A 26,645-nucleotide genomic window follows, 5' to 3' on the forward strand; every position below is an offset into this window, starting at 1 on the left:
GAGACTAAGACAAATGAGATTATGTGACCTTCCCAGTCACACTGCTAATAAGTATCTAAGCCTGAATTAGAATTCAGATCTTTCTGACTGAAGACCCAGCACTCTATCCACCATTTCTCTCTAGCTGTCCAATTCCCCATGACCATAGGTCATGGGAAATTGGACATAATTGAAAAAGGCTGAATAACACGTGTCAACACTGTGCTAAGTGCTGAGGACACAGAGGTCCTCTGGGAGTTCACATCTAATGGAGGAGAACATACAAATATTATGTACAAACAAGCCCTTTATAGGATAAATATGAAAAAAATCAACAGAAGAAAAGCACTAAAATTAAGAGCGCTTAGGAAGGACTTCCAGAAGAAACTAGGATTTTAGCTGGTACTTCAGAGTAGCCAAGAAATGAGGAGGGAAAACATCCAGGCAGTGAAAATGCTTGAAGTCTACAAGCTGTATCCTGTTCCAGGAACAACAAGGAGACCAATGTTACTGCATCCAAGAGCACAAGAGGGTAGGCGGATATGTAAGATGAAGATGTAAGTCTGGGCTCAGTCAGATCTACAGATTATGTAACATGGTCACCTAAAATGTATATATAGTTACATACACATGTGCAAACACATACACCACACCCACACACCAGTATAGCCATCATTTAGATTAAATATATCCACTGTCCTTCTCAAAGTTCTTCTATATCTGATGAAGGTGTGAATATGTTTCTGTGAGATCTGAAAAGTATAAGCTTTGGCAAGGTCTGTGATGCTGGGACCACCATGGGACTCACATTTTGCTTGTGACAAAGAAACTTCTCATCAGTAGTTTGGTCACTTATTGGTTAATTCTTCAGCTATGGTAATCCATGAAATAATGGGGAAAAATACATCTTCATAAGGGGTACTGCATAGAACAGGCAGACATGGATAAGTTGTGAGTTATTAGCAAGTATATAATGGGATCATAAATATATTGGAGTACTGGATTATTCCAACTTTAAAAGTTCTATTTAATTATTCATTTATAAATATTAAGTATGTGAAATTAATGAATATTAAATATTCATTTATAATTATAGGCATTGACAACACACACACAGATATATTTGTGTATGTTGCCACATATATTTATTATAATTATCAATAAATATATTTATATAAAATAAGTATACAATATATATTAACTATATACACATATGTATACATATACATATTTGTACACGTATGTATTACACTTCAGTGGCTAAATACAAAATGAGAAAAATGAGTGTGCTGATGATTTTTTTTGAGTCTATATTTTTCTTAGAGGAGGGTAGGCTTAGTCATTTTTCAGTCATATCCAATTCTTCATGATTCCATTTTGGGTTTTCTTGTCAAAGATACTGGAGTAGTTTGCCATTTCCTTCCCCAGATATATAAATTTAATAGCTTTTTAATAATTTTTGAAGTAAAATTTCAACTTGAGTTAATCTATAATACTAGAAGAAACTATATCTGTGATGTCATGTGCATAAGGAATTTCCAAGTCAGGAAACTCCCTCCAAGTTGGAAGCAACAGGAGTTCTCATCTCTGGAAGATGAACTCCAATTACCAGGTGCCTTTGCTAGCTCACAGACAAGCAATATCAACCAGAAATTATTTTCTCTTTCCCCCTTCGCTCTCCAATTCCATTTTAGTTTGTATAAAACAAACAAAAAAATAACAAACTTCTTGGGAGTTTTTATTTTTTGTTGTTAAATCATTTCAATTCTCCATGCAAGTTCATAGTTATATTCCTTGATTTTACTGATATTGTTATATTTATATTATAGCTCATATGGGGAAATCAGTTCATTGGCAGATAGGCATACCTATCTGCAAGTGATTAGTGTAGTTCTCCACAAATTTGAAAAATAAAACATTTAGGGTATTTTAAAACCATTAAGTATATTAGCTCAGGGAAGATAAACAGAATAAACAGAAGAATGGCCCAGCTCACCTAGGAACTAATACCTTTGCTTTTGTTTGGCTTTCAGAGTCATCAAAGCAAAGTTCATAAAGCTTATTTACTTTGCTTATCTCAAGTGACAGGTAACTTCACTATTGTTAATTGCCATCTTTCCAAAGTGCCTATTTGTAAATGGGTATATTTAGTCTAGGCAACGTGGTCTACAAAAAGGAGTATAATTATCTCTTTACAATATTTTCATGCTAAAAATACATGTATTTTTTAAATGTCCAGATACTCGTGTTATGTACCTGGTTCTGATTTAGAAAAACAAACAAAAATCCTAAAAACATACCCTATCCTCATAGCATGAAAGCCTAAGCCTGAAAAACAGTACATTTATTATACTCTTTCTATAATTAAAAACCCAATTGTTAAATAGCATACTTTTGGATTTATTATTGCTTTCATATACCTACTGCTACAAGTATCAGCAATATGAATTATGTTCGTCAAATCATACTATTTAGATATCTAATACTAAACTCTTAAAGTCTCAAGTATCCAACTCATTCATGGGGAATTTGCCAGATGAGGACAAAAAAAAAGTCCTTAAGATCATTTTCAAAGCCATGATACAAATATATAAAATACTTTTGCAATAGGGCTACTTTGGAATTTTCATGCAAGGATTCTCGTAATTTAAAATGTTATAATTGTAAGGGTTTACATAGATTTGGTTAGCTATTAGGCCTATTTCATAAATTCTCTTGATCATACTTTCCACAAAAACAAAAATAAGAAAAATGTTTGGCTGAAACAATAAGTTGCAGAGTATTCTTTGTGGTAACAAAGAACTGGAAGCATACTAAGTATCCACCAATTTGGGAGTAACTGAAAATAAACCTGGTTTATGAATACAGCATTTTTTGTGAAATAAAACATTACAATTAGTGCTTAATAAATGTTAGTTAATTGACTTTATAAAAACCAAAATTCGTTCCACTAAAGTGGAGGTGATAAAGACAATACTATTTAAATAACTATTGTAAAACAACTTTGCAGTTGTATTCTGCTCATTACAATTCAGACATGAGTGTAAGCAATCAGCTCACAGCCTCTGAATCTAATAGAAATATTTGGCCTATAGGAAATCAGTCTTTGGATGTAGAAGAAATTTAGCACACTGTGTTTCCATTGTATTCCTATTAATTTAGCTTTCCTTGGAATGTACTAAAATCTTTGTCAAGTTTAAATCCCAAAAGTGAATCCTTGATTTTATCCTTTTTTTTTTTTTAATGAAGTCAGTTCCTGTATCAGAAGCAAGTTTGTTCACTTCAAAAAAAAAAAATTGTTGCATATAGGCTCGGACATGATCCATAACTAAATAATTCAAAACTTTTTTAAAATTAGTATAAGATTTTTTTTTTTTTTTTAGAACAGGAAGATTTGTATGAACTTTGAATAAAAAACAAATAGAACTATAAGAATATACATATATGACTACAATAATGAAAATGAAAAGATAACTAAAGAGAAGCTTTAATAATTGAAAAACCATTTATGGTTCTAGAGAACAAATAACAAATCTTTTTGCCTCCACTGCAGAGATAAAAAGGACTACTAAGGTAGAAGCTTCTCCCTTACAAATTCATTTTCTCATAGTTTTAGTTTTTGTAAAATTAGACTAGTTCCAATTGCAGAGTTCTATTATTTCTTAGGATTTTTGTGCCTAAGTATCTGATGCAGAAATTCCAAGGTCTCATTATTCCTGCGTAACCCAAATGGAGATGTTTACAATCCACTGTGAATTTTTCAAGAGCAGATATTTTTTTTAACATAATGTTAGCCTATGATATGTGGCTCAAGAATGATAGGCTAGTAAATAAAATGCGTATTATTTATCCTATGTTCTATGCACACCTTAGTCACATAGCATGACAAATAAAAATATCCATTATAAATATCAATATATTTGATATTCTTACCCAAAGAATTTTATATTTTTAGTTCAAAGTACATTAAAAAAAAAAAAAAAAAAAACTTCACTAAAGTAGACATGACTCCAAAAAGTATTTTTTTTAGTGCTAGATAGAGAAATTACAATTAACGAAATTAATAAAAATTAAACAAAAAGATCATAGAACTTCTTGACCTGGAATCAGAATTGCATTCAAAGTCTGACTCTAATAATTTAGTAGTTGTATCATCATGGGAGAGATTCTGTTAATCCTTCCTAACTTCAGTGTCCTCTTCTTCAAAAATAAGGGTGGCAATGCTGCCACTATCTGCCTCCCAGGGTTGATATAAAGAAATTTTTACAAACTTAAAATACTTAAGTTTAGCATTTTACTGTTAACTACTGTTAACATTTCACATTTAATTGTATTTCTAATTTCATAGTTTTTCATACAAAAATCCCCAAGGATTTTTGTGTTGTCTCCCAGAAGAATGATGCAGTAATTATTTTTTATTATTATTTCACTTTATTTTACTTTAACCATTGTCTTTTCCAGCCACAGTCATCTTCGTACTTTGTTTCCTGACTCTGTCCTTCTGTATGTTATTTTTCCTAACATCTTAACTCAAGGATTCAAATCCTAGAGGAGGCCTTTAACTTCTATAATTGTGTTTTCTCCACATTTCTTCAAAAGAAATTGCTTTGTATTTGATCTATGAATACCTTATACATATCTATATTTCTTCATAAATGCATATGTTAAATGTAAATTCCTTAAGTGAATTTTTTTTGTCCTTGCATGCCTAGTATATTGCCATTAATATAATAGGTGTACAATAAATTCTTGTTGAATTGAACCAAATTACCAGCAGTTGTAACCAGTTTTGTTGATTTCTTTTCTGGAATGGATGTATGTTCTCATGGATAATTCTTGTGGTCCTATTATTTTCATTTTATAAAAGTGAAGTGTTTTTTTCAAAAGACACTGTTGATGCAATGGCAAGAATTCAAGATCTTCTGACAGTCTGGTCTATGTTTATTCCATTAGAATATACTGGTACTAAATGTTTTATTCTGAGTTCTTTAAGGAAGCAAAGACAAGTATCATCATTTCAGCATGTTCTTTCATTTGATTTTTCTTGTTAAAAATAGCATTTGTCATATTGTAAAGAAATGTGTTTTGCTTCAGAAGCCTAATACTTATAAAAATAAAAAGGTTCATTATCCTTGGGATAACTATTTCAATATTATTTTTATGATAGATATCAAATAAAAAACTAATCTTTTCTTGTATTTAATATTGAATAACTAGAAAGATTTTTTCCCTCGATATTTTCATATCAGATAGCTTTCCTTAGTCTGTGTAAATAAAAAACCAAATCATTCTAACCAATTTTAGTATTTTTTTGTGTGTGTTATTTACATGATATCCTAAACTTATTTGATTACTTTGATGGAGTTATGTTTGTAGATTAATCCATAAAATAGAGTCTTCACAAATATATTATTTCAGTGTAACATCTATGTAGAATTCTACATGACTGGAAACTTGAGTTATTCCAATAACTGAAGAATTTCAAGAATTGCTACTAATCAAGATAGAGCAAATTATACATAAGGAAAAACATACTATACTGAAATATTATTATAATGCAAATAGATTTGTAATCATAATAACTGGTTATTATTTCTACCAAATTTCATAAAATCCTCATAGTGAGCTTGGTAGATAATCCCTATTATACAGATGACGAAATAGACTTTGAGAAATTGACTTTTCTAAGGAAACAACACTTTAATAGAAGCTTGAAGAATCTTTCTTCTGGCTCCTAATCTAGTAATCTTCCAATATCTACTGCATATAATTCTTGGCTTCAGGAGTGAGTCACTAGGCATTTTTACAGTGAAATTTGCTATTTTTTCAAATGCTGATCAAAGTATAGAGATAGTATATTTAGGGAGTAAGGAACATAAAAAAAAAAAAAAAAGGATTGAGCCTTTGGGGATAAAAGATGGCAATAATATATCTTCCCATCAAAACTTTCTAAAGAGGAAAGAAACTATTCTTTCTCACATGCATGGACAATGATAGCAGCACTATGATTAATGGTGATTCTAAATACTATACTACACTTTGTAAATTTCTAAATGTTTATTGTTTAATCTTTAAGCCATTTCTGAACTGTGTGGTTCAATCTAGCCATCTCTATATTCAAAATCTTACTTTTCTTCTGTCTCATAAGGATATTCTAAGATCATTGAAACTTTTTTTTACTAATCAATAAATGAAAATTTAAGAAATATTTTTTGTAAAGAGGTGATGGCATCAAGAACAAAGAAATTGCTATCTTCCAGTTAAAAACTTCATGTAGAAAGAGAACTAAAATCATATCAACTTTTAGAACAAATAAAAAATAATAATATTAACTATCTGAGAGAAATGATGCAAACAATGCCAGACACTTTTGAAATACCATAGAAAACATATTGATGTACATTTAGATGTAATATGTATATGGGGAAAAAGCTAGGAGAAGAAAATAACATTTTTGCTAATGACAAGTACAACTTTTGTCACCTCTTTGGCATTCTAGGATCTTGTCTTGGCAACCAACCACATTGACAACATGTTTTGGTGTCAGCAAATGATTCCTAGGAATTTTTTTGGGTATGATTACTCCCCAAATACTTTAAATATAACTATGAAATAAATGCAGACTTTTCTGCTAATTATATATTTTTTTAGATAAATTATATTTAAAGGGTTTTTTTTTGTCATGATATAGTTCATATTTTCTAATTATCCCATGAAAAATATTGACCCATTCTAGGCTATTTTCAGTGGAAACAAAATTCCTGTGACCCCTACACAAAGCTGTGGTACAATTCCCTCCAAATAAACCAAGAATGGATGGTGAAAAGACCATTTTAGATAACCTCACAAAGAGATGAAAATGCCCACTTGATCTGGGAGTCTCTAGTTACTCACCCTGGGCCAGTTAAGAGAGACCTGCTGATTTCAAAAGATTGGTCTTTTGCAATCAAAAGGAGACCTTTGAAATATGTTTGTTAAGGAGGACATTCAGCTATTTCTCTTGATTGCAAAGGAAGAAGGTTCAAACCAGAAAATAATATTTGATGTTCAAAATAAAGGAAACATCTCACATTGTCTTAAAGAGCTCTCCTTTTCTTCTAAAACTGACAACAAAACAAGGATGAGCTTGGACTGAGCTACACGGTCTGTCACCTCTATGCGGTCTGTAATGAATTTACACATTTTACTCCAACTACTGTATATCTAATCAAAAAAAGATGTCCCCATATCCCCCTGATCTAGTGCCAAACAGTAAAAGGTGATTCCTTATGTTAACAATTTCAGCAGAATGGCTTATTAAAACCAGATTTTAGGGTATTATAAAATGCTTAGAAGCCCTTTAAAATGTCAACTAGGATCCCCAGAGACCACGTAAAATGTCAACCCAGCTCAAGCGCCTGTTTTAAGCAGAATGAATTAGCAGCGTGCTGTCGGAGGTTGTTATCCAAAACAATCAAGCTCTCTTTGTACTTTCTGTATGAAATGGGCAACTAGCTCAGAATAATCTTGTAGATTTCAATAGATGACTTATTTATTTAGGAATAGATATTTGAGGGCATATCTTCTATACAACCCCTTAATCTGCTTTCTGTATAAATGATATTTCTCTAACCTCAAAAAGAACTAAATTTAGGCAATACCTTTTCTTATTCTATGAAAGGGTACCTGACATAATTAAATCATACTACTGTAATTATAGTATACTCTTTAAAAAAAAATAACCAAAAAATAGTATTATCTTTCTTGTTTCATTTAGGTATTTTGGGAATATTTGACAAAATATCATTTTGTTTCATTAATACTGTAGTATTTCTGATTCTCATCATCATGTAATCTCAGATGTCACCAAGTACAACCTATACTTGAATAAGGAATTCCCTCTATAACACAACTGATAAATGATTATCTAGTCTTTGCTTAAAATGATGAAATATCGTCATCTGATTAGACATCTCTAGTTGTTAACAAAGTTTTTCGTTAAAATAGGCTTATGTCTTGCACTGTCTAATCATTTTTCTAATTCTTTCCTGAGCCAAGCATAGTAAATCTAAATTCTCTTCAATATGACTATCCTTCAAATACTGGAAAACATCATTCAATATCATAATAAAGTCTCTTTTTCTTGAGGACAAGCATCCCCACTGAAATGAATTCATCCTCATCTATCATTTTGCAGTCTTGATTGCCTATCTGTGAATGCTCTGCAATTTAACAGGATTTCCTAAAATTTGGTGCCCAAACCCTGAAGATAATATTTTAGATATGATCTGATTAGAGAGTAATACAGTAGATTTTAGGGACCTCCCTAGGCCTGGAAAATATGTCTCTCCTAATGTGGCTTAAAACAATCTACTTTAACTGCCAGAATGCATTTTTGACTTACATTGATCTTGTAGCCTAATAAACTCCCAAACAACCATTTTCTTTATGTTTTCCTCTTATGGTACTTGTGAAGTTGGTCTTATGAGCCAAGGGTAAATAATGCATATTTGTTCTCATAAGATTTTTTTGAATAATGACTCTTATCTATAATCTTAGATACCCCTCCTAGTTTTAAGTGATTGTAGACTTGGTAGGTATTTCATCTCTTCCTTTTTCCAAGCAGTAGAAGGTCAACTGCAAATCCCTATAGGGCCTTCCATTGGCTGCCTCTTTCCAAGCTGACATTAAAACATTAATGACAATTAATTAATTGGTTCTGCTCATTCAACCAGTTATGAATGCTTATATATTTTTATTTTCTATCCCGTATCTCTTCATATTTTTTCATAGGAAAAGAATGAGGGATTTTGTCAAATGTTTTGCTATAATTAACACAAATTATATTTACAGTTATCTCAATCTAATAACTATTTTTTAAAAAAATGAAATTACCTCAGAATGAATTGTTCTTGATGAAGACATGCTGGCTCACTTAGTTTTCTATACTGGATGTTAATCTAATAACATTAATAATATGTTCTAGAATTTTGGCTGTAATTGAAATCAAGGTCACTGGCCTATAGTTTGCATAATATATTCTCTTTTTTAAAAAAATTGAAACATCTGATTTACTGTAGCCTTATATTTCCTCCCTTATTTATAACTTCTTATTCAACAACAACAAAAACTTTTAATAAAACTATTATGAATAAAAATTTACAAATGGGCCAATTATATGTATACATACACATGTTTACAATGTTAATTTATGTGTTTGTATTCATTTCATTTATTGTTTCATAATTCTTTTTTATGAAGCAGAATAGTTTTTTATATAGAAAGAAGAATTTGTGTAGTTTAAAGACCTCAAAGTATTTTACATACAAATATAAACCCTTCCAAAACTTAGATGCAGAGAATAGAGATTATAAACTCACAGAAGACAAAATGATTTGTTCAATATCTGTTGCATGGAACCTTATGTAACATAGCTTTAAGATGACGTAACAACTGATATATAATGGCAACTACATTAGTAGCAGATTTTTTCCTCAATCAGAAACCTCTATAAGAACTCTTTTTTTTTTTTTTGTATATTTACTACATATTTGTTACTTACTACTTTGCACCCCTTGAAAGAAATGACTCATTTACTATTTATTCTCCAAGTAGTAATTTATTGGTTTAGTATAGTATTTATTTTCTGTTTTCATTATGAACACTTCTAATACAGAAATATATTTAACTTCCTCATGATGTTTAATATATTATTTTATGATGATATTGATGTCAGTGACAGAAAGAGAAGGCATTCAGGTAGAAGGACAAAGAAAATGAAAAAAAAAGTTTTGCTGGGTCTTAAACTGAGGTGTTTACTTTCTGTAAACATGGTGGATTTTCTGTTTCTTCCTACATATATATATGTATGTATATGTATATATATTTGTGTGTTTGAATGTAGCTTTTGTTTATATTGCTTCCAAATTACACTGAAAGCTGCAAAGACAGAAAAAAATGTCTTTTTGTTGTTGGTTTTTAAAATAGTTCTGTAAATCAAGGCTAGAAAGAATTATATGTGTACTTTAGGTGCACATATAATTTATGTAGATTTACATCTATCTATATCTATACATACATACATCACTGAAATTGGTGAAGAACAAGAACCAAATTAATTATGGAAACAATTTTCATCTCACTATTCAAATGTTAGTATAAGCATATTATCACTGAAAAATATTCCAATATTTATGCATACTCTATATTCACAGATAACCTGAATTATTTTGCCCTACAAATCTTTTTTATAAACTGTAAAAACTGATAATTAAAAGTATACTTATTTTACCTATTACTAATCTAGATCTCTTACCCAGTATCTTGCTGATGTTGGAATTGTGCATGTCAGGAAAGGCTTGAAGAATTTTCCTTCGTTCATCTTTAGCCCATACCATGAAAGCATTCATGGGACGCTTGATATGAGGTTCATTGCTCCCACGTCCTCTGGATTCCCGATAAATTCTGGACTCTGAGACTCCAGCACTTCCTAAAAGAAACAAACAAAACCATATACATACAATGAAAATAATTACAGGATTATATTTGCATTTTGTCAACTAATTTAAGTAAATTTTGAGATTTTAAAAGTATGAATCCCTTCTCTATTAAAAATACTTCAGGTTTTGGGGATAGGTTTTAATTATGTCTCATATTAATAAACAGTAGATTTATGTTTGGAATCATGTTGTAACACTTCTTCCTTTAATGAACTTGGTGCTGTACACTCATTTACTTTTATAGTCCTACAACAGTAGTCTGTTGTATGATTTCTTCTCTGAGTTGGATGTGGTACCCTTAGATTGGGGCCAGAAAATCATAATTAGTGCAGTAGAAATAGTGAAAAAAGTTAAAAGTCCTTTTTTGTAGCATGAAAAATACAAAATCTAGTCAGTTTTGAGTGAAACATAATAATTGGAGAGAAAATTACAGGGGAACTTAAAAGATTGCTATATACCCAAGAATACATATAACTTGTTTCTAGGCAAGAGTTCTTTAAAATATAGTTACCGTTAGATGAAAATTTGAAAACAAATTGCAAGAGGTCCTAGCTAATAAGTGACAAACATATCTCTAGTATGTGTTTGAATTTCATTTATTTATTTGAAATAGCATGCTTGTAAATGTACAAAATGGCATAGTAATGATAGACTATAAAATGAAATAGACATCTGAAAGTGATAGCGAAAAGAGCAAATGCATTAACATGTAGTTACATATGCAAAATACATAACCATAGTCTCAAAATATATAAAACTATCCACTTAAGTAGTTTTCCCTCCTATCAGCTGAATTAATCCAAAGAAATTATATAAAATAAACATTTCTTTGGAGTAACTCAGTTGATAGAGATTCAATAAGCTAGATTTTGCCAGTATTGTTACAATCTTAGAGTGTTAGATACCTTTGGAAGTCACATTAATTCTGCTAGGTAATGAAGAACTATTCCATATTAATACTTATTAAGTTACTATCTTACTACATTAATTACTTCCTTTAAGTTAATATAGCTTCCAAGGGTACCTAACTTAGATGATGAATATAAAGAATGAAAAACAAATTAGTACTTAAGAACACTAAGCAACTGGTTCTCAATGCCTACATTTACAACAGCCGCATCAGCTTTGCCACTTTCTTGGTCTATAAGAATAACAGAGTGAAACTTGGTAGATTATAATACTTTAGTTAAAAATAAATTAACTCCTTGCATTTCTTTATATTTTCCCCAAAGAAACAACTGCAATTCACGGAGGCCAGAAGATCATTGCAGCAAAACATCTAGAAATAAGAATTTTTCAGATTAAAGGACTCATAGTTACCAACTAAAACTGGACCAAATAGGAATTTTTCATCTTTTACATACAGCTGGTTTATATTCATGTCATGACCTCTGCCTTCATGAAAGTTTAAGGGTATATAAGTATTCCCAAATGCAAAATTTTAAAACATTTTAAAAAATCTTTTTGATGTTTTAATATTTAAGACTGTTGAGGTAGATTGCAAAATGGTTATATAACTTAAAATTTACAAAATACACAAAAAATAAGCAATCTTTTTTTAGTGCCAAAAAAAAGTTCATCTTTTTTTAGGTCCTGGTGATCTTTATGTGTTATTATATATCACCATTCTAAGTACTATTGATTTATTAATTTCTTCTTGGAAAAGTAAAGTTAAGAGATGGATCAATCTATAATTATCAGCATCAGCAGCATCATTGACAATATGTTGAAACTGAAAGAGTGACTACATTTTGGAATATTTCTTTCATTCTAAGTATTTTTAAATGCTAAATGTTTCTGTTTTATTTTCCTTGTAACTTTTGCAAAAGGCTTGAATCATACCCCTATCTCCTCTACCCTTGCTTTCTCTGAAGCTAAATATTCTAAGATACCAATAATTTCTTCCAAAGTTATTCATCCATTTAAATGAGTATTATCTTAATTGGTCACCCTGCTCACCCCAATATCATAGCTTCCTTCCAATGCCATGGAATGCTATCTCATTCTTAAGTTAATTAGAAGAAGTTGCCTGTCTTAGGTTTGTGTCTAACAACAGACTCCTATATCTGAAGTTAAAGAAGATCTTCAATGTGTATTAAAGTCATATTGCCCAAAAGAACAATCATGGACTGAGTAAATAGTATGCATGAACTCAACCACATGTGATTTGGCTAGATAGTACCCTTAAACTTTCAAGATTAATCATGAGACAGGACCTATTGAGATCTGTATTACAAGTAGAGTTTTTTCTCTAAGAACAATACATCCTCAAATTGTATTGTTGCTGAGGACTTGTAACCCTTAAATGGATACTGATATTGATATTAGTATGTGGAAGGCTGTGAAAGATCAGAAACTAGCTAGGCATGGAAAAGCATTTCCTACAGCTTCTGCATTCTCTGTACCCATTTTCAATTTGAAAGCTGGTTAAGTTATGAAATCTGCTTCAAAATCTCTACTGGAATATGCATTAATTGTACATTGATTTTTACCTTTACCTTTTAATGACAGAGAGGTAACATTTACCACCTAACTATTCTCTTAGAGTAATGTTAGTGAATGGAATAGAAAACCTAATCATCTTTGTGACCCTTGGAATTAACTCTGGGGACCTAGAAAGGCATTTCACTGGGAAAAACAATTACATGCATTTCTTCCTTTACTTGTTCTTACACCTCTATAGTCACATAAAAATAGAAAATAATATTGGCAGTGTTTCATTAAATCTATAAAAATGCCTTGGTACTTGAGCCAGGTTTGCATTAGCCTAACATAGTTTTTAAAAATGAGCGAGATTATATGGATGAATTCAAGCCCCAGACATACATATGTATGAAACAAACATTAAGTTTTCTCCTCAGCCATAAAATTACTTGAGTTTTATTTTTAATTAGTTAATGTAGATTTGATCTTTGAGCAGGATTAGACAAAAGCAAAATAGATGACCAAAAGGTATGATCTGAGGGCTATTATAAAATTCATCTGACTTAAAATATCTTCCTCATTAGCTTGCTATGGTGCTAGTTTCCTTGCTATCTGGCCTATTATTCCAAGTCATTCCTTTGGAGTAGACAATGGAGATTGTCTTCAGGAAGACAGTTAAAGTATATATGCATTTCATAGAGATAAGATTTCTAATGTAAGTGTGGGTTAAAAGGAATTAACTTATTCCTTAACTCATAAGTGTATCTAATTTGACTACTTACCACCTTGATAGTTTAAATAGTACAAAGAGCTTAGAAGAAGATAGAGGATGGGGGAGTTTCAACATGGGTTATGGGGAGCTTATATTTGGGTAGCTGCTATGACAGCTTGGGCAAAGAAATGAAAATATGGTGGCTACTGAAAGTATAAGATAATGTTAAAATGCAAATCGGGTATTCAAAATTAGGAAGCAAGAGAAATTCCTGAAGATAAATTTTGATAACTAACAGCATTTTCTTAGTATATATTTATAACAAATGACATGACAGGAAAGATTTATTTGTATGACCCTATTTATTTCATAGATGGATAGACTTTTAGAGCTGGTGGATACTTTAGGTAGAAGACCTTGAATCTAACATCCTTTTTTTTTTCTTTATAGAAGAGGAAACTGGCTCAAAAAGATGAAACAATTTGCCTAAAATCATATAGTAAGTTAATGGCTGGTAGAAACCAGATTTCTCAACTTCCACTCTAGTACTTCCATGACACTGTTTGTTTTTGACTCATCATTTTTATAATTGGAAATATATCCTGGTTAGGCCTTGTTCTAAGTAAAAGACATGTTTAAGGTATAGGTTTGGTATAAGGCATAAAAATAAGCCATGAATATATAAAACTCTGGAAAAGTAGGTACAAGAATAAGGAATGTAGGAATTCTTGTTGCTTTATTTATTTAATTTTTTGTCCTTTTATTGCAACAAGTAGATCTTTCTGCACATTACTGGGAAGAAATAATTTTCACTAACCATCAGAATCTCCACTCATATTGAAATCCATCATGGCATGGCTGAATTTTCCTTCTTCATTCTGTTTCACTGCTAGTTGCTGAGTCAGGCTCTCTAGTGTTGTTTTATCCTGAAAAACAATAATGACAAGATAAATGTAGTCATGAAGAATATTCAGAGGCAAAATCATCAAGCCATTTACCAGATGAGGAGAATAAAGGTAAATGATCCAGGTAATTTCTCAAGGAATTTCAGGTTCTAGAAACTTATGGAGGTTTGAAATTTATGTTTGGTATGACTAAGGATACAAACGTTTGGCTCCTTGGATCCAAACTTCCCAAATCACAAAATGCGCATAGAAATCTCATGGAAGCAACCTGCTTTTTGACATTTCAAATGTCTGCTTCATTTCCAGCCAGACTGTTGAAGTATAGATGTGGCATTGGGCCCAAAGAGAGTCCTCCAATAGTCAGGTGACTAAATAATAGAAACATAATTCACAGTAGTGCCCTCTGTTGCCATCTCCCTAAATGCCATCTGCATTCTTCATGCAAGGGTAATGAAGATGCTTAAATATTCATTGCTAATTGCTTGTCAAGTCTCTGTACATCAAATGTGAATGCCTAGTACTTGGACCACAATTTGATTTGGACTGCTAAGCCAAAATATTGAATTGGCGAATTGTTTGAGGCACAAATATACAAAAATTAGATCTGTAAAGACTTCAAGTCATTTAAAAGCATGCAGATTATGATTTGCATTCATGTAGAACATGCCACTACAAGCTATCCTTTTAATTTTTTTGTTAAGAAAAATGTTAGGTCTTAACTTTATTTATGTTGAACATGGTACTATATCAGATCAGGAAAGTGATTCATTTTAAAGACACTATAAGCCTTCAGTGGTCAGTTTAGATCTTTCTTTTATCTTCATTGTATTGTTGAAAAGATGGTAGGTTTCCATTATAATTCTAAGATGTAAACAGAGTTTCATTCAATTTGGGGCATTTTTTCCCCCTTTTTCTGATGGTTAACTCCATTTTCTGAAGAATATTTGTATAGTCTGTGCATGTGAACTGCATATATTATATTCTATGCCTGTGCAATTTGAAAAAAAAATACTCACAAATGGAGATCTATGAGAAATCTCCTCTTTATTTTGTATGTATAAGATGCAACCAAAATTTCTTCTTTTTTTGAATTCATAAATACATTGGTTGAATTTTCCTTATGAAAAATCATGACATAATAAACTACACAGTTGCTAAATAAAAATATTTTAACAATGACAATATGTACTGTTCATCATTGATATTTATATAGGATGAAGTAGGAATTTTTAATAATTCTGAAGAAGCTTCAGATGCCATAATAAAACTGAAAGTAGAAAGTACATTAACTCAACTTGATTGACCTAGAACTGCCTAGCTTAACTCATCTTGGTTGATCTAGAACTGCCTTGTTTAACTCAACTCGATTGATCTAGAACTGCCAGTGTTAAAAACAGATTAAGCATTTCAAATATAAAGAGCCAATCTAATGAGATTTTTTTTTTTAAATGGGAGTTTTCAGGGTATGCTAAAAGTTTCTTTTAGTTGGAAGGATTGGATACTATTGAGTTGAGTTCAACAATACCAAGGCCACTAAGCTGAACAGATGTCTTTTTGCAGTAAATGTAGCTCTTAAGATAGAAAGCCGCTATACCCAAAAGCACATTACATCAAGATGATATGATAGTCCCTGGGTCAATGAATACTGTTCCGTACTATCTATGGGAAACACACTGGGTAGGGATCATCTATCAGATTTTGACTTAACAGTCTATAGGGCTTTTAATGTTACATATTTACTAGAGAGTTTCTCATTCTGAAGGGCAGTTTTTCAGAACGCTGAAGAAAAATGAAGGAAGTAAGAGTAAAAGAAAGAAATGTCAGGCAAATACTGAGATTCTGAGCTTAGCTCTATGGGTTTTGTTCTGTCTTAACAAAAAACTGGAATGAACAAGTGATCAGAGGGGGAAAGTCACACTCAGTTTTTAGCAACAAGGTGACCTCTAACCTACTACTACTAAAACATGCAGTATAATGAAATAATTCAATTAGTCCCTGTAAAGTGGAAGTTAAGATAATTCTCAGAGGATGTCACTGTGAAACAGTAGATGTCAAAACAGTCAGCTGTGCTTTTCTTCTGCCCCTTTGCGCTGTGACTTTAGTTAACCCTCGGGCACACAGAAAGGGAAATGGAGGGAGGAGGAGGTGGAGAACATGCCATGTGCCTTTAATTATGATACATTACAATAACACGTGAATCTGAATGGTAAGGTTGCCAGACTTCAGCAAACACTAGCAGAGATTAAAAGAAGACGACAGATATGTTTTGGTATAAGGGTGAAACAGTTTCTTAACCCAAGTGGAGAATAATTATATAATTCCACATAAAGATTGTCAGTATACTGAAAGTTTTATATATTTGAGAGAGACTGGGTGATGTGTGAATAGCCAGAAGAGAGATCTGGTTTTACAATAATCCTGAAGGATTTAAATTCATATGAAATATGAAGTGAGAGGAAAGGAAGAAAGTTGATTACATTGTCATCTGAAATAACTATGGCTATATGGTGAAATACAAATAAAAACCAGGATTGGTTTGATGAGTAGGCAATGGAAGTATTCTGAGACGGCCTCTGCTCTCCCCCAACCAGGTGCCACTGTACTTGAAATTATATCACTGTAGGATCAGTCCTTTGGTCTCTTCTGATACTATAAATAAGGTAGGGAAAGGGGAAGCTTCCTTCTAGGGTGCTGATATCCAGGGTAAGCTTACAGGTACCAAAGGATATAGTACCTCAGGTCTATCAGTTTTATTTAAAACCTCAGTATCTATTGAGTTATGCTGTTATGCTGAATAGTTTTGAGAAAAATTAGCCATGTAAGTGCTGGGCCTGGACTCAGGAAGACTTACTTTCCTAAATTTAAATCTGGGCGTTGATACTTGCTAACTTTGTGATCCTGGGCAAGTTATTTGCCTGTTTCCTCAGTTTCTACATGTACAAAATGAATTGGAGAAGGAAATGAGAAACCACTCCAGCATCTTTGCTAAGAAAACCTCAAATGAGGGTCACAAAGACTCTGATGTTACTAATAAACAAGTGAACAACAGCCAGGGATAACGCTATTTCATAATATCAAGTGTGATAACTTTAGCCACTAAATTTTTGAAGGAAAAACAATTTTCGAAAAAAAAATTTTTTACATATACACACATATGAATTTTGTTTTTACAAAATAATTGTCCTATAAAGAAGTTCATTATAAATGATCTGAAAGATCACCTCCAATTAGGATGTTGGTTTTCCTCATCAGAAAACAGAATTGGTGTATTCAGGGGAAAATTTAAGTATGATTATCTAAGTGAATAAGTTCTATGTTAGAAATCAAGTCTCTATCTCGGTTTTAGCATTTACTTAGATAAATAAGCCTAGAAATAATGCTTAAATATATGCTGCTGTTGTCCCTTTTCTAAATGGATTTATACTATGTCCTGTACTTGTATGACTATATGAGTCACCATATATTGAGATATATATCTACATATTTAATATTTTCTCTATTATAAATCCTTATGCAATGTATTTGTGTGTGTATAAAGGTAATTATAAACTACATATATCTCCCTGAAAAAAAAGAACTATATAATTTCATGATATGTTATTTATTAATGTCTATGGTTACAACTTTTCAAATGAATGTAGGGTAGAAGACTGTTCAGAGGAATTTTTATTTTCCATAGCATAATTTTCTCAAATGTGTCAAAGTTTTCCCTGAGTTTTATGATCATGTTTGTGACTTGTTGGTTTTCTTGGTTTCCTCTTTCTCTTTTTCCTCAAGAAAATTTTATTATGAGTACTAGTTGAACATGTATATGCTGTGTCAGGCACATTATTGACATTTTGCATCCCATTTGATTTCTTGAATAGTCACTCCTTGGTAAATGAAGTTAGTTTAATATAATTTACATAAAGAGTATAAAGTGATCTATATGTCTATGGAGATGCATGCACAGGGAAGAATATTGAGTATTTTCCTTCCTTAGAAGATTATGGTCCCTCTTATTCATGCAACTATATTGATTATTAGCATCTATCATTAAGTTATTTGTGTTGCTCTTAACCATTTACTAGACTTTACATTCCATGTCTTATTTAGACTTTTATCTATTTTCCACTGTCTAATATAATGTTCATGCAGTACTTAATAATTTTGCTTATTGAATTAATCAACAAATCTTGCATGTACTGACTATAAGTGTTATAGGATTTGATAGAAAAGGAATGCCAGAGATGACAGGAATATTCCAAGAAGACTTCATTGAAAAGGTAGTGTTTGAACTAAACATTGTAGAGATAGTAAGGACCTTTATAGATGGATAGGGAAAGATAGACAGAGCTTTTAGGTAGAGACCTAAGGGGTATGCTCAGGGATTTGTGGGATGATGAGAAAGTTTTGCTAGAGTTTAGAAAACATTGTGCTCCATGAGCACACACACACCAAAAAAAACCCCCAGATATTTCTAATAGATGTTTAAAAATGTGCTGCATTGAGTTGATACAGAATGAAGGTTCTGAGGAGAGAAATCATTATTTAAGGAAATTTATTCTGACAGTTGCAAATAAGGTCATTTGGAGAGGGGAGACAAATTTGTTAACTAGAATACTATTAGAATAATTGTATTTTGAGATGATAGAGGTTTGGAGTAGGGTGGGTAGCTGTATAAATGGAAAAGAAGGTGATAAATATAACATCATTAGCAAAATTAGGACTTAGTAATGAAATGAATATGGAGAGAAAAAAGAAATCTGTCTTTAAAGCTATGTAAATAGGACAATGAAGTCCATTAAGGAACATTCAAAAACTAGGAAGAATACACATTGAACATTTCCTTGTTTGTTTTGGGTAGGGAAATGGAGTTCATTTATTCCATTTGGGGTATCTTATTTTCTCAAGTTTCTTTCACTCCAATTCATCTTTACATATGCCAAAGTGATTTTCCTAAAATAAAAATTTAACCATGTTACTCTTCTACTCCTACTGCCTTGAGAATGAAATATAAAATATTTTATTTGGCATTGATATTTCTTCACAACCTTGATATTTCCTTTCTAGTGTTCTTATACTTGATTTCATTCCCTTCATTTTTATAACATAGCCATCCATATTGGCCTACTTGCCATTCCTCATACACAATACTTCTCTCTTCCTGCCACTTTTTCTATCTGCTCTTCATGCTTGAAATGTTCTGCTTCCATACCTCTTACCTTCAGAATATCTGGCTTCTTTCAGGACTCATATATGATGTCATTTTCTCTGGGAGGCCTTTATGGATCATCTCATGAAGTGATTTCCCTATTAAAATTATCTTCCATCTATTTTGCATATATCCTCTATGTACCTATTTAATATTCCCTGTTAAAGTGTGAGTTCCATGAGAAGATTGTTTTATATCTTTTCTTTTTAGCCTTAGTGCACACACAACACAATGTTTATCATAAAGTTAGTGCTTAAAAATGTTGCTGATTGATTATTGAGTATGAAATTGTAACAGGAAATCCACACAAAAAATCCAACGTCATTAAAAATTTATGTTTGAAAATTATTGTGGGGAAGAAAATATATAGTTAGAAAAATGAAATTTTATTTTTTTCTTCCCCAAATACATAAATATTCACTTTTCCCACTTTTTGTAAGTGATTGAGCCTCCCTATAATGGCAAGAGTTGAAGTTGTGGTAATGATTTATTTGCACTAATTGATAAGAAAGCCTCAGACTTCCTGTGTCAATATTCTAAAAAGTAGGCAAAAAAAAAAAGATCACTCAAAGGTTTTTTTTTTAAACTTAAATAATACTAAATTAAATACTGCATCTCTTCAGAAATGGCAGGAAAGGAGAAGTTTTGTGTATGAGAAATGGCAAATAGGCATTGGCATATGGATGACTACATTATAAAAATGAAGGGGATGAAATAAAGTGTAAGAAGATTGGAAAGGTAGGAAAGATCTAGCTTTTAAAGAGATTTCAATGCCAAATAAAATATTTTATATTTGATCTTCAAGCACTCACGTATATATACATGCATAGAAAAAAAAAAAAGGTTGGTTGTAGATCAGCTATCATAATAGACTATTTAAATAATGCTCATAAAGCTGTAAAAATCATAAAATTTTTTATTTTATGAGATATTAGAATAAGTCCATCAAATGCTAAGTAACTATTAAACCTCTTTTGGATATACTATTTTTTTAAAGTAGTCTACTACACAAATGATAAGGGAAGAAAGAACATAAAAAAAGTTTTAAACCCTCTAGTTATATGAACTTCCTACACCACCAAAGAAGATAAAAGATTATTTATATTGTCATAATGATTTATCAGATGGAATTTTGCTTTGTATCAGAGTGAGTAAAACATGAAGAAACAATGAATTTGTTCACCCACTCAACCTTTAGTTTTAGTCTTGCTTATCTGGGATCTCTATTTTCTATGAAATAATAGTCTACCCATAGTGGAATCTAATAGAACAAATGAAGTGTGGAGGACAATTTTTAAAAATCTTCAATAGAGTTTAAAATATGTATTTTTTTTAAAAAGAAAAACAAAGCTCATTCAGATTGTCTTTCTTGAGATTAACTTAATTCCTATCAAAGAAGCTTTGGCTCCAGTGAACCCTGCCCAAGGGTTCTTTCATTCAGCTTTCTAATAGTATATATGGTCCTTGAAGATAGAAAATGTTTTGTTTTGTTTTTCTGTTGGTATCTCCACTACCAAAGCATGTTGCCTGGCACTTAATAAATTTCTATTAGAAAACTACTATAAATACATATGTGCATATATATTTCATGATAGCATCCAATTTGCTGATCCAGATTTGGAGGTAGCTAGGTGGCACAATGAACAGAGCACTGGGCCTAGAATCAGAAAAATCAAAATTTAAATTTAGCCGTAGACACTTAATATCTGTGTGAGTCTGGACAAATTATTTGAGCTCTATTTGCCTTAAGTTTCTTCAAATGTAAAATAGAGATTATAATAGCATTGATCTCTCAGGGCTATTGTGAGGATCAAATAAGATAACAATACTTAACACAGTGGCAGCAGTCACATAATATAAATGCTCACCTCTTCCTTCCAAACCTTCTCAAGAGTAATTTTAAGTGGTTGACAACACATAGATCTGCTTCATTCAGTCAGACTAAACAAACTGAAACCTTTTAATTGATAGCTCATTGTGTCTTGAGAGCAAAGCTAAGGTCTTTTAAACAAACAAACTTTGTAAGGTAAAACTTCTTTTATCCACAAAACATTAACCTACTCAAGGAATAAAGTAATAGTTGGTTCCGGCTTAAATCTACTCCCAATGCTTAGTAATGGCACATATTTTACCCCACTAATTTCAGTAGGTTAAAACATGTATAGATTGGGAATTTCTCTTGTGGGATAAGCAGATCTATAATCACTGCCTCACAGGACCAGATATTTTGTAAAATACAAAATTTCCAAAAGATCTATGTGTGAAATATGAAGTCATTGTGACCAAGAGGGTATAAATTATAAGGTTACCTCACAAAGGAATTAATAGATATCAGATCATTCACAGAGAAGGTACATTTGAATTACTTTTGTAATTAACAAATAAGAGGGAAAGACAGTGTTCATGGTGTGTTGGGAATGGGGGAAATATGTGAAAAAGAGAAGAAAAACTAAGAAACATGACTAGATAGTTCTAATGTAGAGAAGACAGAGTTGCTGATCTGGCTAGCATTTGACCAACTTGGCCAGGATTTTATCATGCTTATAGTTCTTTATGTTTTGATGTCTGAGATCCTTACCAAATCTTAAATTCTTTGTTTCTTTGATATAACCTAAATGAATACTTCATAGACTGCAGAATTCAATGACAATTTCATATAGTATTTTGCTAATTTCTAACTAGGATCTATTAACCATTGAAGGGAGAGTGTAGAAGACAAGCTTGTGGTAAATCATATGGGTTAATGTTAGAAAAGGCCAGTAGTTCATCCCTTCCCCCAAAGAATAATGGGAAGAATTCACAACCCACAAAGGATGTCTAGTGGGTGGGAGTGTCTGCACATATGTAAACATAAAAATCAGAATATCATTTTGCTGGCAATTGTTTCATAAACACTGGTAGACTTAGTAACTAGACAGCAAAGTATAGTGATTATTTTTTTTCCCTTTTTCTTTTTATACAAAATGGAAGTACAAAGTTGTTAGAAGTCTAATTCAATTCCAATGGATCTTACTGCTGAATGAAAATATTTAAGTTTTCTTTAAAATAAGTGCCCTATTACAATAATGCCAATTCTTTCAGTGTGCTGCAAGACATATTAAGATTGCAGTAAATTCTTGATTATCCATGACCACAGGAGACAGGGTTAATCCACACATAATCAAAATCTTCATTTCAGTCAAAACTTTCCATCTTTCCCCCCTCTCCATCTCTTTCCCAAAACTTTACAAGAATAGCTAACAGTGGAAAAACTGACTTTGAGTTTCATTTTTAAAATATCTTTGCTCTCTGGTAGAGATGCTAGTAAATAAATAAAATCTGAAGAAAGAGCAGTAAAAGCAAAGATTTAGAAAAGGACAGAAGATAAACTAGTTTTTATCCTTGAGATAGCTGTAATTTGAATGAAATTCCTTTGGGTAAGAAAACTGTATAGGTCTGTAATCAAGCAGACAGCTGACTAATGTCAGATTACACAAATAGTCTGGCCTCCATTCTTAAGTCTGCTTCCTGTCCAATTCAAATGACTTAAAAGTATAAGGCATTGTACTAAGCTCCGAGACTATAAAGATGAAATGACATATATAGTAATTTCCCCTAATGAGTTTTCAATCTCACAGAAAGGGTTAAACATTCATCTAAGTAAAATTATAGGGTGAAATTCCATCAGAAATTTTAGGTTGAAGAGATCACTTTTATCACTGGGGAATGAGAGGAAGCTTTATGGAGAAGGTGATTCTTGAATTGAATCTTAAAGGAAGGGAAGATTTCAAAAGGCAAATAATAGGGGCAGAGCCTTTTCTAACCACGTGGGACAACAGAAACAAATCTCTTTTTTCTCTCCTTTTTTGTAAAAGAGAAAATTTATAAATTTGTAAAGCAATAATGTTTTTAGATAAACATGTAAAATGCAGAACACTTTTTCTGACAATTTTCCAAATTTAGCATTGGTGAAATAGACATATAAATGAAAAATGAATAAATTATTAAGGAAATAATAACAACAATAATAGCATTGATACAGGGCTGTAAGATGCTTTACAAATACCTTATTTTAGTGTTACAACAGCTCCCCATTTTATAGATGAGGAAACTGAAGCCCCAGAAGTTAAGTGGCTTGCTCCATGTCACACAGCAAGCAAGCGTCTAAAGCTGTATGTGACCTCAGGTCTTCATAATTCTAAATCTAGTCATCTCACTGACTGGTTTTGAAGAGATTCCCTTTACAACAGAAGAAACCATACAGAGGATGAGTAGGTCATAGATCTCAGAAGGGAAATTTTCCTTCTTTTAATTATCTTTAGGCCTATGGAAATCTATCTGAAAAGACAATTTGGCATGTTCCATGCATCTTGTTTTATTGGACAATCCTGAACAAGCCTCCCTACTAGAACGATGTAAAGAACACAAGACTCTCTGTTTGAAAACACGCACAGCTTTTCCAGGCTTGGAAATTAAACCATAAAAAGTTTACTAAAAAAAAAAAAAAAAAAAACACCTTTAAAAAGCTCTACAAAAAGCTCACACCATAAATGCTCCCCACCAAGCGTGGGCACTTGCTAGCTGCAAGTAGTGGCACTGTGACAAATGTAGCAAAACAGAAAGCAGACTATACTAAGAGAAAGAAAAAGTCTTCTACTGGCCATCTGTGAAAATAAGGCATGTAGCCATTAAATGCAGAGGCTGTAAATATACACAAACTACATGAAGCAAATGGCAAAAAAGGACGAAACTTAAAGCTCAAACAATTCAAAATGTTTAATGTATAGTTAGCACTGCTGGATGAAAACAGCTCTGATCTTTGCAGTCTGCAAACTCGGCATGTATTTCAATTAAATGCAAAAAAAAAAAAAAAAAGAATAAAAGAGAAGAGGAAAAGGGAAGGGAAAGAAAAAGGGAAAAAAGAAATAAAAGAAAAGAGAAGAAAAAAAAAAAAAAGAAAAGAAAAGAGCCCCCTGAAACAAGAGGCTAGAATCGGTCTGTACTTGCTTTCTGGAAACAAACAGCCCCTTTAACTTGCAAAATCCCATGGAGAACATGAACTGGAATTATTGAAAAGGCTGACACATAGAGTGACGGATGTGTGATGACATAATACCTATTTGCTTTTTTGTTCCGGTCTTTGAAAACTGGCTGCTCTCTGCTGATAATATTCACTAAGGGGCTTTCCCCTCCTCCCTGTCCCACAAGAAGTGTTCCCCAGCCTAGACACTCAGCTGAACAGAATTAAGGTTTTATGAATGGAAAAACAAAAGAAAACCTAAGGATCAAATGCCAACTATTGTATAAAAGGCTGATCTGAATTGTCTAATAATCAATTGTCTGGAAAACATACCATTTTCATACTGTAAAATAATTCTTAAAAGCAGAGAGGTGTCCGGACTCAAAAGGTAAAATATTGCAGTTTAGGCTTTAAGTATGTCTTTTGTTCCAAAAAATAAAGATTAGCTATCATGTGTAAATTAATGTATTTAAATGAAAAGCATACACATATACATATATAGTTTGAAAAGAGAAAATATTCATCATTAATGCTATTGCAATTTTTCTAGTCCAGTTTCAGTAACATTTTGAAGTGGGCACAATTTAGCTCCTTCAAAACACTTTTGCATAAAACTCTAGCCATTGCCCAATACTACAATGACCTCACTTTTGTAAGCTCAAAGACTGATATTTTAGCCCCTCCCTCCCTCATTTCTCTGTTCAAAATCTGCTTATTCAACCTTTAAAGCTGAATTTAATTACAGATTCTTTTTAACTAAAAGAATCACCCACCCAAAATAAACAAATCAGTGTTTACAATATCCTTCACTAAATTCAATGATTTCAATTTCCATATCTGACAAACAATTTGAATTCAAAATTCTTTACAGGCCAACTACTCATCTGGAAAGGAATGCATGGGTATGAAGTCCGTAGCTGAGTAGATAGATTGGTTTAGATTTTGAAGAGTTAACACAGCTAGTCCAATCCATCAGGTGACCAGAGAAGCATCAGGAGAGAATGACTGATTTAAAATTATTACAGGGCTACCACCCAGTACACTTACGGCCATGTGTAACTTAACTTTGGAACAGACACACTTTTTATCTTCATTATCAAGCATCCACCTTAAATCAACACTAGGATTGCAGGTGGCAGGAGAGAAAAAAGTAGTGCTGGGAAAGAAGAAACTCAGATTTTTATAAAGCAAAAAATAAAATAAAATAAAATAGAGCTTACAGTTTAGCACAATCTCTTGTCAAAACCTCTTAAGGACATTGTTGGTTAAGGCACCCAATAGGCACTGGTATTCACTCACCAAATTACCATTTGTCTCTAGGGACAATTTCTACTAATTTTTGAGGAACTGATGGCATAATATAGAACATTAAAGTAAGGTAAAGAATTTTTACTCCAATGGTGCTATCTAAAGTTATGGATGAATGAGTTCATTGTGTGAATCTATAAATTTATATAAGAATTATGTATATCAAAATATACATACACAATTTTTTTCAGTAATAAATTTGTAAGTAGTTCTTACCTTAGCATATATAGACATACATAAAATCAATTTGCATGTAGATGCTTGTATAATATAATTCTTCACTTATATAATCCTTATATTTATAATCATTTATAATATAGCAAAATAGTACAAGCATTTGTTTATTTAAAAGTAGAAGAATATTTAAAAGATTTTGTAAACTCTTCTAAAATTGGTTAGATGCAAATCTGACTGAGGTGGTCATATCTGGAGGGAGAATTAGAAGTTTCTGAAAGTTTCTTTTACCCCAGTGGCTCTGTGTTCTGGACCTGCACCCCCTGAGGACTCTGGAAATATATAAAAGATCAGATGGGTGAGTATGAGTTTGTGTGCATATACACAATTGGTAGGCATCAATGAATTAATTTTATAAGTATAAGAAAGATAAGACACGGTGACATGCAACAGTTGTTTTGAATTAGCAGCA

The 26,645-nt window shown here is 31.9% G+C and overlaps 1 protein-coding gene across 4 annotated transcripts in view; it reads right to left on the reverse strand.

The window, feature by feature from the left end:
• Positions 1–26,645, reverse strand: part of SOX5 (SRY-box transcription factor 5) — a 446,382-nt gene that overhangs the window by 9,139 nt on the left and 410,598 nt on the right. For all 4 annotated transcript variants that reach the window (XM_031938465.1, XM_031938463.1, XM_031938462.1 and 1 more), the window contains exons 12-13: positions 14,411–14,519; positions 10,274–10,447 (exon numbers count right to left, since the gene is read on the reverse strand). In XM_031938465.1, coding sequence (XP_031794325.1) covers positions 10,274–10,447; positions 14,411–14,519 — 283 coding nt within the window. The remainder of the gene's footprint in view (positions 1–10,273; positions 10,448–14,410; positions 14,520–26,645) is intronic.

Source organism: Sarcophilus harrisii, chromosome 5 (assembly GCF_902635505.1).
Source record: "Sarcophilus harrisii chromosome 5, mSarHar1.11, whole genome shotgun sequence".
In the NCBI taxonomy this organism is placed as follows: Eukaryota; Metazoa; Chordata; class Mammalia; order Dasyuromorphia; family Dasyuridae; genus Sarcophilus; species Sarcophilus harrisii.